Source organism: Melospiza melodia, chromosome 7 (assembly GCF_035770615.1).
Source record: "Melospiza melodia melodia isolate bMelMel2 chromosome 7, bMelMel2.pri, whole genome shotgun sequence".
Taxonomy (NCBI): Eukaryota; Metazoa; Chordata; class Aves; order Passeriformes; family Passerellidae; genus Melospiza; species Melospiza melodia.
The window spans coordinates 5,764,758-5,777,306 of record NC_086200.1 but is presented as its reverse complement, the minus strand read 5'-3'; the positions used below and the strand labels follow the sequence as shown (position 1 = coordinate 5,777,306).

Sequence of the window (12,549 nt, the reverse complement as noted above, 5' to 3'; positions counted from 1 at the left end):
CACCACATCCTTTCCTCATTGGGCCACTCCTCTTCCTCTTTGGCCATCTTTTCTTTGTGTCATTTGTGCTGCTCTTTGTTACTTGGCATTACAACAGGGCCACCATTGACCTGTCTGGGGGACAATGGATCCAAAAGATCCTGTCTAGTCAAAGGTTTTCTACCTAGGTGTGTTCTGTGCTCACCAAAGGCCCGACCAAAGAAACCAAGAGAAGTGTGTCCAAATCCCAAAGCTTTGCTCCTTTGCAATCTCCCACAGATCTGGCTCACAGGTGTCTTCAATCACAATTCCATAAGTAAGAAGAGGTCGTGTATTTCACCGGGTAAAGATGCACTGTTTTTGCAAAATCACCTGTATGTATATTTACCCAGGACAGCACTCCAGCTGTGTTGTTTGCCCCTTGTTTGCAGCAGGATGAGTGCACTGGGAGGCCAATAACAAGTGACAAGGGTTCCTCAAATCTGCACTGCAGCCTGGCTGCCATTCAGCCCAGAGCTAGGGGATCATTTGTTCCCATGGACCAGTGCTTGCCAGTGGAATGAATTCCTGCACAGCTGGAAGAAGCAATTCTGGATTCAGCTCCAGCTCTTGGTGGGCTGCTGTCGTGGGTTGACAGCCTTTATCCCAATATCGTGTGTTGTGTCTGGCAGCTGTGCCTTTTCTCTCTTCCCCCCCCCCGGCCGTCTTGCTGTGGCGGGGCGGGGAAGAGAGGGGGGGGGAGTGCTTGACCAGGCTTTTTGGCTCTTGGCTTTTTGCTGCTTGGCTTGGCTAGCCGCTTTGCTTGCTTGCTTTCTGCTTTTGCGCTGTTTTTTTCTTTTCTTTTGTTCCCTCTTTCTTACCCTCCCCTGAAGATACTGGACCGGTTCCGGACCTGACCTGAGACGTCCAGGACACCTGGAGCTTGCAAGAGAAGCTTGACGCCCTCACCATACACAAAGTCTGTTTCTTTCCTTTTCTTGTGTTGGGGAGTGTTCTTTTGTTACTTGTAAATAAATAGGTTTTGTTTTCCACTTTGCTCCTCCGAGAAATTCCTTCCCGAACCCGGTGTTGGGGGAGGGGTGGTTGGAGGTTTGTTTTGTTTTGGGGGGCTCCCTTTTGGAGATTTCCCCTAATTTGTCCTAAACCAGGACAATATACTTTTTGGTGCATTGGCCGGGAATCGAACCCGGGCCTCCCGCGTGGCAGGCGAGAATTCTACCACTGAACCACCAATGCTACTTGGAGTAAGTGGATTGCCCTCATTACGCAGCGCGCTCGAATTGGGAAGTTAAATCGCCCTGGGATCCTGGAAGTAATTACAAATTGGCCCGAAGGTGAAAGCTTTAGTGTTGCGGATGAGGAACAAGAGCCAGTGACCCGGGTTGAGGAAGCTCCGCCATACAATCAGTTACCAGCAGAAGAAACGCGTTATGCTCTATTCACCGATGGTTCTTGTCGCGTCATAGGGATGAAACGGAGGTGGAAAGCAGCTGTATGGAGTCCCACTCGACGGGTTGCAGAGGCTACTGAAGGAGAAGGCGAATCCAGTCAATTCGCTGAAATCAAAGCTATTCAACTGGCCCTAGGTATTGCAGAGAGAGAGAAGTGGCCAAGGCTCTATTTGTATACCGATTCTTGGATGGCAGCCAACGCTCTATGGGGATGGCTGAAGAGATGGAAAGAGGCGAACTGGCAGCGAAGAGGAAAACCAATTTGGGCTGCGGAAGAGTGGAAAGATATCGCTACTCGGTTAGAGAAGTTACCTGTGAAGGTTCGCCATGTAGATGCCCATGTCCCCAGAAGTAGAGCTAATGAAGAGCAGCAAAACAACCAGCAAGTACATCAGGCTGCAAAGATAGGGGAGTTGAAGATAGATCTCGACTGGGAGCATAAGGGAGAGTTATTCTTAGCACGATGGGCCCATGATGCCTCAGGCCACCAGGGTAGAGATGCCACCTATAAGTGGGCACGAGACCGAGGGGTGGATCTAACCATGGACAGTATCTCTCAGGTTATTCGTGACTGTGAGACGTGCGCTGCCATTAAGCAGGCCAAGCGGGTGAAGCCCCTCTGGTATGGGGGGCGGTGGTCTAAATACAAATACGGGGAGGCCTGGCAGATTGATTACATCACACTGCCTCAGACCCGCCAGGGCAAGCGCTATGTACTGACCATGGTAGAAGCCACTACGGGATGGTTGGAAACCTACCCTGTGTCTCATGCCACAGCCCGTAACACTATCTTGGGCCTTGAAAAGCAGGTCCTTTGGAGGCACGGTACTCCCGAGAGAATTGAGTCGGATAATGGGACTCATTTTAAAAACAATCTTATTAATACTTGGGCTAGGGAACATGGCATCGAGTGGATATACCATATCCCCTATCATGCACCAGCTGCAGGGAAGGTGGAAAGGTATAATGGATTGTTAAAAACCACCTTAAAAGCATTGGGTGGGGGGTCTTTAAAAAACTGGGAGCAGCATTTAGCAAAGGCTACCTGGTTAGTTAACACTCGAGGTTCCACCAACCGAGCAGGTCCTGCTCAGTCTGAGCTCCTTAAGATAGTAGATGGGGATAAAGCCCCAGTGGCCCATGTCAGAGGTTTGTTGGGAAAGACAGTATGGATCAACCCTGCCTCGAGTACAGACAAACCCATCCGTGGGATTGTCTTTGCTCAAGGACCAGGTTATACATGGTGGATAATGCAGAAAGATGGAACAACACGGTGTGTACCTCAGGGAGACCTGATTGTGGGATGAGACTCATATATGAATGTCATTGTTTGTTGAATGTGAGACAGAAGGAAACTGTAAGTGTCAAAGGTCTGAGCAAGTAAGATGAGAGGAATGCGTAAGTGTCAAAGGTGTGAGTAAGTGAAATGAAAGTTTTTATTGTATATTCACGATATGGGATAAGGGGTGGAGTGTCGTGGGTTGACAGCCTTTATCCCAATATCGTGTGTTGTGTCTGGCAGCTGTGCCTTTTCTCTCTTCCCCCCCCCCGGCCGTCTTGCTGTGGCGGGGCGGGGAAGAGAGGGGGGGGGAGTGCTTGACCAGGCTTTTTGGCTCTTGGCTTTTTGCTGCTTGGCTTGGCTAGCCGCTTTGCTTGCTTGCTTTCTGCTTTTGCGCTGTTTTTTTCTTTTCTTTTGTTCCCTCTTTCTTACCCTCCCCTGAAGATACTGGACCGGTTCCGGACCTGACCTGAGACGTCCAGGACACCTGGAGCTTGCAAGAGAAGCTTGACGCCCTCACCATACACAAAGTCTGTTTCTTTCCTTTTCTTGTGTTGGGGAGTGTTCTTTTGTTACTTGTAAATAAATAGGTTTTGTTTTCCACTTTGCTCCTCCGAGAAATTCCTTCCCGAACCCGGTGTTGGGGGAGGGGTGGTTGGAGGTTTGTTTTGTTTTGGGGGGCTCCCTTTTGGAGATTTCCCCTAATTTGTCCTAAACCAGGACAGCTGCATGATCATTGACAATGCTGCCCTTCCAGAAATTATTCTGCAGTTTCCTTTCATAGTCATTGGAAGCTTTGAAACTTCACATTTCAATTTGCTTTGCCTTAGGGAAAAACACTTCTGGGCCCAGTGCAAACTGTAACCTTTTGACAGTAAAGTCCTTATGGTTGCCAGCTTCTGATGTTACACAATGTCACCTGGCTGCATGTGTTTGCTTAGCTCTGGGTCTAGTCCCGGCCTAGTAAAGCCCAGGCAGGGTGGCACATTGCAGGGAAAATTGGTCCATGAGCTTCTGGGGTTGCCATCAGCAGCAGAGTCAATGTGCCCTTTGGGGATTCCTCTGGAGACAAAATTAGGGACCTACCCCATGCCACAATATTCTCTTAGATCTTTCTAAAATATCCTAGAAAAGGCTGTGAAACTTCACATCTCCTTGCACACTCACTGTTTGGAGAGGGGCATTTTTGTCCCTCCTCAAAGTCATTGCTCTTGCACATGAGAAACATGAACATCCACCAACAGGAATGATGCATGGTCCTGCTGCTGCTGCTGCAGAGCACTGGGCAGGGCAGACCTGGGTGTTACCAATATGAGCACTTAGTTAGCATTTCATACTCCTTCAAGCTGTCCAGATCTCAGGGCTTTTTGTTTCAAAGCAGCCACTGCACCATCTCAAGGGAAGAACAGGAAATGGGAAAAGCGACTGCCAGCCTTGCAAGGGTGTAGGGGAAAACCTGAGGTGTCTGCATCAAAAGATGAATGGGAAGAGTGTAATTGCCAAAGCAAATGCTCTGTTAGGACAGCAGGAGCAGTTCTTTACTGCATGCTTGCATGAAGATCATTTGGAATCTCCTTTTTGTATCTCATGCAGAAAAGGAGCTCTTAATAATACCACACCACTTAAACCAGATTGGGATGCAGCTCTGTAGTGGTTCACAATGAAGCAGACTGCCTGCTGTGTCACTGCCAGCCCTGGTGAGCCTGCGAGGGACCAGAGTGTATCCCATGCCTGTTTTGCCTCCACGCAAAGCTTGGTTTTCCTTATTAGTGTGGAGTAAATACAAGTGTAATAAAATGGACAATTAAACTGGCCACTTTGGAGGATATGCTCATGCTTTTGCATGTCAGTCCTGTACCTCATGCTCCCAAGGCTTGTTACTCATCATAAAGTATTTTAACAAAAAAACTCAGCTCTCATGTTACATCTGAATAAAATTGCACAAGATCATCAAGAATTCTGCTGACAGGAACAAGACAAGAGCCTTCCGACACTCACTTGCAGCTGTCCTGGATTGCTGCAGCCCTTTGTGAAAAGCTGCTGCAGACAGAGTGTTTGGAGTTGGTTTGGGCCTGTATGAAAGATCTGTGGAGCAGTGTGCAGGGCTCTCCTGGCAGGAAACTGTTTGTCCAAGCCCAGGGACACGGTGCCGGCAGGAGCGGAGCGGCCCCGCTCCCAGCCCGAGAGTCTGCGGGCTGAGCCACGCCGGGGAGAAAAGGCAGCGAGGGGCTCCAGCCCAGCTGCTTCACTGCCCTGCCCGCTCCGTGGAGCTCTGCCATGGGAGAAAGCCGACACCGGATGAGTCCCCGAGCTTCCATCAGCTGCTGGAACTGCTCCGTGACAGCTCCTGTTCTTCCGAGAGAGACCCCAGCGCCTTCTTGGAACGCGTGTCATGGGGGGATTCTGTTTGTTAATAAACTGTTGGGGGTTTTCCACTTTCATCTATCTGTAATAATTTCCTATTGCTGGAAATGGACTGTTGGAACACTTCAGAGGAAATGATTTATTGCACAATATCCTGTTTGAAGTTGTCTCAAACTGTGTGAGACAGATAGCTTCACACAGGAGCATCCCCAAGGCTGCTGAGGGGAAGGCACAGAGGAAGACAAACCCAGTATTTCTGAGGGAACTCCTTGACACCAACCGAACCTGAGTGGTCAAACAGCAGACCTGATGTTTCGAGACATGGGCCACAGGGGAAACCTTTCAGTGTGTTTGGTCCAGGCTGGGTTATGCTCGAGGCAAAGGTGTGTCAGTGTGTTGGATAATACTCTTCTTGACCTAGAGATGGAGCAACTGAGAGGTGTTTTAAAAACTTTTATTCAATTTTCAGTCTTATGAGAAGGGTGAGACAATACAGATGTTATAATTCACGCCATCACAATCAGAAGCCAACTATTTCCTAATTATAATACATAATAATTAGATTTTTTGGTCTATCAGCCTTTTGCCATGCCACGTTGTGAATGCCTTAAAGCCAATTATTAAAACTGCCCCTCGTGGGTCCCACTACAATGCATCTTTCATAGCTCTGTTTTTCCAAAATCTCATTTGCAAGGCCATCTTTTGGAACTTTTTTCCAGCTCCATTTCTCTCTCAACAATATCTGTCCTATTCCATGGCATTTTTAAGTTAGCATTTCTTGTCTCAAGGTTTATATACAGATTCATACTCTCTGGGCATTCTACTAGGGCCTAAAAGCTTTCTAGGTATCCATTTCCCACATCAGTGCACTTGGCTCCTTCTCTCCTCATTGCGCCTGGCAAGCACAGGAGCCCAGAGCTCCTGCAGAACCCATCCCAGCACTCAGTGGGAGCAAACTTGTGTCCAGTCCTCACCTGGAGCTGTGGTGCCCAGCATTCCACCACACTGGAATGAGGAACTGTTCCTGCTCTTTCAGAAGGAGCTGAGGAGCTTTGGCCTTCAGATCAATTGTCTGCAGGCTCCTGCAGTGCCTGGTGCTGCTCCCTTGCCAGAGGCACCCCAGGCCAGGGGGGCACATCTGGGCTGCTGTGTCTGGCTCTGGGGCTCCCTGGTCTGGGCAGTGAGGAGGAGCTGCAGAGGCTCTGCAGGACTGACAGGATGGGCTTTGGGTCTGGCAGGAGAAGCTGAGGGACCTGGGCTGCTGGAGCTTCTGAAGAGGAGGCCCAGGGCTCCTCCTGCAACTGCTGCAAGGGTGGTTTCAGAGAATCCCATGAACAGCAAGGGTGGAATAGGCCATGGAGATCAAGTCCAGCCCGTGCCCTGACACCACCTTGTCTCCCCTGAGCCTCCTCCAGGATAAACAACCTCAGCTCCCTCAGCTGCTCCTCGCAGGACTTGTGCTCCAGACCCTTCCCCAGCCTTGTTGCCCTTCTCTGGACACACTCCAGCCCCTCCATGTCCTTCCTAAATTGGGGGCACCAGAACTACAAACAGCACTTGAGGTGCTGCCCAACCAGTGCCCAGCACAGGGGAAGAATCCCTGCCCTGCTCCTGCTGGCCACACCATTCCTGATCCAGGCCAGGAGCCATTGGCCTTCTTGCCCACCTGGGCACACTGCTGGCTCATGCCCAGCCTGCTGTCCATCAGTCCCTGCAGGTCCCTTTCTGCCTGGCTGCTCTCCAGCCCCTCTGGCACCTTGTTGAGGGAGGGATGCAGGGAGGGAACAGGTCCAGATCCATTCCTTCCTGAAATGTGGTGTTTGCTGGCACTGCCAGTTCCCAGATTTTGATATTTCCCTATTCTGGCACAGCCCAAGTGTAGCAACTTGCTGGCAAAGCAAGTCAAAACAAAGCAAGGACCTGGTACCTACAGCAACCCGATCTCAGATTTGCTGACGCCGCCAGTACCTAGATCGGGAATGTTTCAGATGCCTGCACAGCCTAATTCCAGCAATTTGCTGGCACAGAAAATAAGCATCTGGCAATTTCTCAGTGCCGGCACATTCCACACCAAGATCTGGCAGTGCCCACATCTGGCAATTTCCCTCTTCTGGCACCACCCATATCCAGAATTTGCAGGCAAAGAAAGCTAAAACCTGGCAATTTCCCCTTGCCAGCACCGCCCAATCTGGAGTTTGTTGGCAGCAGGATCCCAAGAAAGATGGAAGGAAAGAAGGAAAGAAAAGAGGAAGGCAACCAGACCCAGTCCTTCCTGGAGCCTGGAGCCTGAAATGGGCTGTTTGCTGGCACTGCCAGTGCCCAGATCTGGAAATGTCCCTATTCTGGCACAGCCCAAGTGCAGCAATTTGCTGGCACAGAAACCCAAAACCTGTGGCAGCTTCCTGCTACTGGGTCTGGCACCACCCCCACATCTTGCGTTTCATGTAACCAGAACCCAGATTTGGAAATTTCTCAATGCCAGCAGAGCCCAAATCTGGCAGATTTCTGTCGTTGGCAATGACACCACCCAGATCTGGTGTTGGCTGGCAGTGCCAGAGCCCAGATCTGAAAACTTCCTGGTGCCGGCATTGCCCAAGTCCGGGGATTTGCTGGCACAGAAAGCCAAAATTTGGAAATCTGCAGGTTCTGGCACCAGCATCATCCAGCTCTGGTGTTTGCTGGGACCGCCAGTGCCCAGATTTGGAAATTTCCCGATGCCTTCACAGCCCAGGTCTAGCAATTTGGTTTTATCTAGCTTAGGAAGAGAAGTTCCTTGGACTGTGGCTTTCCTTTTTCTTGGAACTGTTTAAACCTGCTCTGGACTGAAAACCCAGACAAACACCGGCAGCAGCTCACACCTGTGTGGCCCACCAAGCTCTGGGACGCTGCATTCCAGCGCCAGAGGGACTCAGGAGAGACCGAGTGAGCCAACTACAACCCACAAAAAGGACTTTCTGAATTTGCCAACTCTTCAGCACTGTCCAAGGTTTTATTTAATATTATTCATTTTTCATGTTTGTGAATACTTTACTTGTTAAATAAACTGGGGTTTTTTTCACTTTTCTTGAGGGAAATCTTTTCCTGAACTAGTAGGGGGAGGGGTCGCTTGAACTTTCTTTCTAGACAGACCCCTTTTGGAGATTTCCTCCCAAAATTTGCCCTAAGCCAGCACAAACAGTTACAATGAAAATTTCACCAGTGGCATCATTTCCTGGTGGCAAATCTTGTGACAGAAAATTGACCCTATTCTCCATGAGAGATTATTGGGAAGAGCAGACAGGAGAAGATTCCTGGAAAATTGAAACAGCTTTCCAGAAGTGAAATGAAAATGAAAGAAACAATCCAAGATGCTTTCCTCTATTTATTTCTATGCTCCCCTTTTCCATGTTGCACTACTTCTCCATCCCAGTAATTCCAGATGCACTGCAACTCTAAGATCGGTGACTTAGTGATTTTTAGACACTAAAATACCGTGAGCCACACACAGTTTTCCTTCCCCTGTTTTTACAGGAAAGCAACACTGGAGGTGTCAGTGCAGTGCTGGGCTCAGGTAGGAATCCTACCCCAAGGGAAGGTGGCCCGACAGTGTTTGACGCTCAGCAAGGACAATGCACAGCAGCAAGCCAGGGCATCGCTGTGCCAGGGTGCAGGAGTCAGGGCTCTGCATCTGGGCTCAGCACTGCAAAGTTCCCGTGTTTGGGCAGACGGAGGGGCTGTCCCCGGGGCGCGCGGGGCTCGAACGTGGGGCTCGTGGGGCGAGCGGGGAACGGACACGGGGACGAACGGCCCCGGTGCTTCAGTTGCAGCGGCGGCAGCGGCGGCAGCAGCAGCAGCAGCAGCGGCGACAGCAGCAAAAGCAGATAGACTAGAAAAATCGTTCTTTCTCTTTCTCTCGCTCTTTCTCTTTCTCTCCCTTTCCCGCTGTCGGGCACCCTTCTCTCGGGGTCCCTTGCCCGGCGTCCCTCTCCTCTCCCCGCCTCCCTCTCCCCTGCAGGGCCGGGCCATGCCCCCGGCCCGCCCCCGTCCCCGGGCGGGGCTGTCCCGTGCCCGGCCCCGGCCGTCCCGCCGCGGTCTCGCCTCCGCCCGGCTCTGGCTGTACTGGCGGTGGCGCTGCTGGGCGGGCATCAGTGCCGGGGGCGGGGGCGGCATCGCCGCCTTTTGCCTCCGCCTGGCCCGAGCCCGGCCCCAGACCCGACGCAGGGTCCGGTCCCGACCCCGACCCCGGCCCCGGCCCCGGCCCCGGCCCCGGCCCCGGCCCCGGCCCCGGCCCCGACCCCGGCCCCGGCCCCAGCCCCGGCCCCGGCCCCGGCCACGGCTCCTCCCGGGGCCCGCGGAGCACACACGCGGCGCGGCCGCTCCTGACTCCTCCGCTGCGGCTTCCCCGGCCCGAGCTCCGCCGCTCGGCAGCGCGGCCGCCGGCCCCGAGCCTCCCGTGCCGCGTTCCCGGGAGCGAACGCCGGGGCATGGCCGGCCCGGGGCGGGTGAGCGGCGCTCGGGGGTCGTTGCTGGCCCCGGGCCGAGCGCTGACAGCCGCGTCCCGCCCGCAGGGACGGCGCAGGAGGCCCTGCAGGAGCGGTACCGGCTGGGATCGCTGCTGGGGCGCGGCGGCTTCGGCAGAGTCTTCGCGGCCACGAGGATCTCGGACGGCGCCCCGGTGAGCGGCGGGGCCGGCGGCGGGCGCAGGAGGAGGGGATGGAGGAGGAGGAGGGCGGAGGGCGGAAGATGGGGCTCGCAGTGCGGGCGGCGAGCTGAGCCCACTGCTGCCCTTGGCTTGCAGGTGGCTATCAAAAGGGTGCCACGGAACCGCGTCCGGCACTGGGGTGAGCTGGTGAGTGAGCGGGGCCAGCAGCCGGGGCTGCCGGCCGGGGATGAGCCGGGGCCCGGCACGGCAGGAGCTGCCAGGATGCCCCGAGGCAGAGCGGGCGTGGGGCCAGTGCAGGGCGCAGAGCATCCCGGGCTGGCTGAGGGCTTCCCCAGGCCTGGCACGGCATCGGCCCCACTGACGGCATCGTGCTCCTCCCGCAGCCCGACGGCACCAGCGCACCCCTGGAGATCGTGCTGCTGGCCAAGGTGTCCACTGGCTTCCCCGGTGTGGTCCAGCTCCTGGAGTGGTTCGAGCTCCCCAACTGCATCGTGATGGTGCTGGAGCGGCCAGAGCAGTGTCAGGACCTGCAGCGTTTCATTCGGGCACGGCGGTTCCTGCCCGAGGAGGTGGCACGGGAGCTGTTCCGCCAGGTGCTGGAGGCCGTGCGGCACTGCACCAGCTGCGGGGTCCTGCACAGGGACATCAAGCCAGAGAACATCCTGGTTGACCTGGACACCGGGCAGGCCAAACTGATTGACTTTGGCTGTGGCACCTACCTGCAGGACACAGTCTACACTCACTTTGCAGGTGAGCCTACACAGGGCTGTGCTCCCGCTGCTGACATCTCATGGCCCAACATCTCCCAGCCCAAGCTGGCTGTGGCAGCGGGGATTCTCCCTTTTGCTGCCAGTCAGGGCACTGAATCTTCAGCTGAGTTGCTTTAGAGCAGGGCTGGGTGGGGAGCCATCTTCCAGCCCTGCTGGCAGCCTTTGCCAGCCACTCTGCCCAGGACTGGGGCTGGGCTGGGGCAGCCAGCCCGACCAAAACCCCTGTGGGTGGGGGTAGCAGAGAGGGAGGGCGGAACCTGTGCCCCAGCCAGTTTGGTGTGCAGATGAGGGGAAGGGCTTGGGCTGCTCCACTCGCCCTGTTTGCCTTGTTTCATTATATTTTTGGGGCAATGCAGGCAGGGAGGATAAGGGCAGGTTTTTTCCCCAGCATGGAGTGGGTTTTTCCTTTGCATGTCATGGTCAGGCCTAGCCAGGGCTGCCCTCTTCCAGCACCAGAGGCTTCTTTTCCAACCCCACCTTTGTGCACAAGTCCCAGGTGCTGGCGAGAGGGCAGTGGTCACCCTGTGTGCCCCTGATGCAGCCCCCGCAGGCGCAGGGATGCTGGGGCCAGGCTCTGGGAGCAGCAGCATCCCCCTGATGAACTCCATCTGTATTCCATAGGAACACTGTCCTACAGCCCCCCGGAATGGAATGACTTTGGCTGGTACCACGGCGAGCCAGCTACCATCTGGTCCCTGGGCATCCTGCTGCACCAGATGGTCTGCGGGGAGCACCCTTTCAGGAGGGGCCAGAACCTCAGCTGGGGCCAGCTCCCGCTGCCACAACGGCTCTCTCAAGGTGGATCCTCTTCTCTGGGCACGGGGGGAATGCCAGTGCTGGGAGCCAGCAGCGGGGTCGTGGGCATCCCTCTCTGGCAGCTGCTGAGGAGGTGGCACATGTCCTGCTCTCCTCCAAAACAGGGAATTGATGGGAAAGTTTAGGCCCAGCTCTGAGCACATCCTGCATGGCCTGGGCACGGGAATAGTGGGACAAAGCAGACAGGAGCCTTCTCTGGCTGACCGTCACTTTCTGCTTTCTCTCCCCAGAGTGCAAAGATCTGATCAGGTGGTGTTTATCCCTGAACTCCTTGGACAGACCCGCACTGGAAGACCTGTTCTGTGATCCTTGGATGTGGGATATTCCTCTGCCATAGAAGAAGGGAGAGAGCCACAGGCACACTTTGATCCAGAGCCCTGGTAAGTTCCTGCTCCACATATGCCTTGGCAATGAGAAGCAAAGGAACCCAGAGCTTTTTGTGCTGCCTGTGTCACTGCACCGGGGTCATGGGATGGGAACACACAGCCCTTGTGCTGGAGCTGAGCTGCTCTGCCCAGCACTGGTGGCCGCCATCCCAGCTGGTTTTGCTTGTCCTGGTTCCCTGACAGCTGGGGCCCTGGGCAGAGCCCTGAGAGCCTTGTCTGCCCCCAGGGAAGGAGAAGGAGCCCCTGGAGAAGCTGTACCAGGTGGGGATGCTGCTGCTGCTGCTGCTGCTGGAGACAGCGAGGGTGATATCAGGGATGACAAGCTCTTCCTCAGCCTGGCCACAGGAGGCTGAAGGTGATGCACTTTGATTCTGGCACCTTCTTCAAAGCCAAACTCCACAGGGAATTTGCAGATGAGGCCCCATCCGGGGAAATTCTTCCAGATTGTGGGCATGACCCAGCGTGGCGGGGAACCAAAGGCTCCCCCTTTGCTGGGGCAGATGCAACTCATTCTTCAGTCACTGCCCAGCTGCTTTTGGCAGGGCTGGGAGGAGGGGCTGGGGTGGGTACGAAATGGGAGTGGGCTCCTGGCTCTGCCAACAGCCCCCAGCACCCACCGTGCCCTGGGCTGGGGCTGGGGCAGCCAGCCCGACACAAACAAAGCCCCATGGTGGGAGCAGAGGTGGGACCCCAGAACCTGTGCACAGCTGCTTTGCTGTGCAGGCAAGGAAGGGCTGGGCTGCTCCACTGCCCTTGTTTGCTTCAGGGTCACGGTGATTTTGGGGGGCAGTGCAGGGGGGAAGAGAGAAAGTGTGGGTTTCTCACAGCCATGGCTGGGTTTTTCCCTACCATGTAGGGGTTG

At 54.7% G+C, this 12,549-nt stretch overlaps 1 protein-coding gene and 1 non-coding gene across 2 annotated transcripts; one reads left to right on the top strand and one right to left on the bottom strand.

Annotated features, from left to right (window-relative positions):
• Positions 1–1,144: 1,144 nt before the first annotated feature.
• TRNAG-GCC (transfer RNA glycine (anticodon GCC)) lies at positions 1,145–1,215 on the bottom strand. Its single transcript has one exon. It is a non-coding gene; the product is annotated as a tRNA-Gly (tRNA).
• An 8,907-nt stretch (positions 1,216–10,122) lies between these two features.
• On the top strand, positions 10,123–11,219 carry LOC134420471 (serine/threonine-protein kinase pim-1-like; the record flags this gene model as incomplete). The annotated part of the gene is made up of 2 exons (XM_063160638.1): positions 10,123–10,465; positions 11,107–11,219. Coding segments are annotated over 2 exons (456 nt in total), but the record flags the coding sequence as incomplete, so codon positions are not given.
• Positions 11,220–12,549: the final 1,330 nt, after the last annotated feature.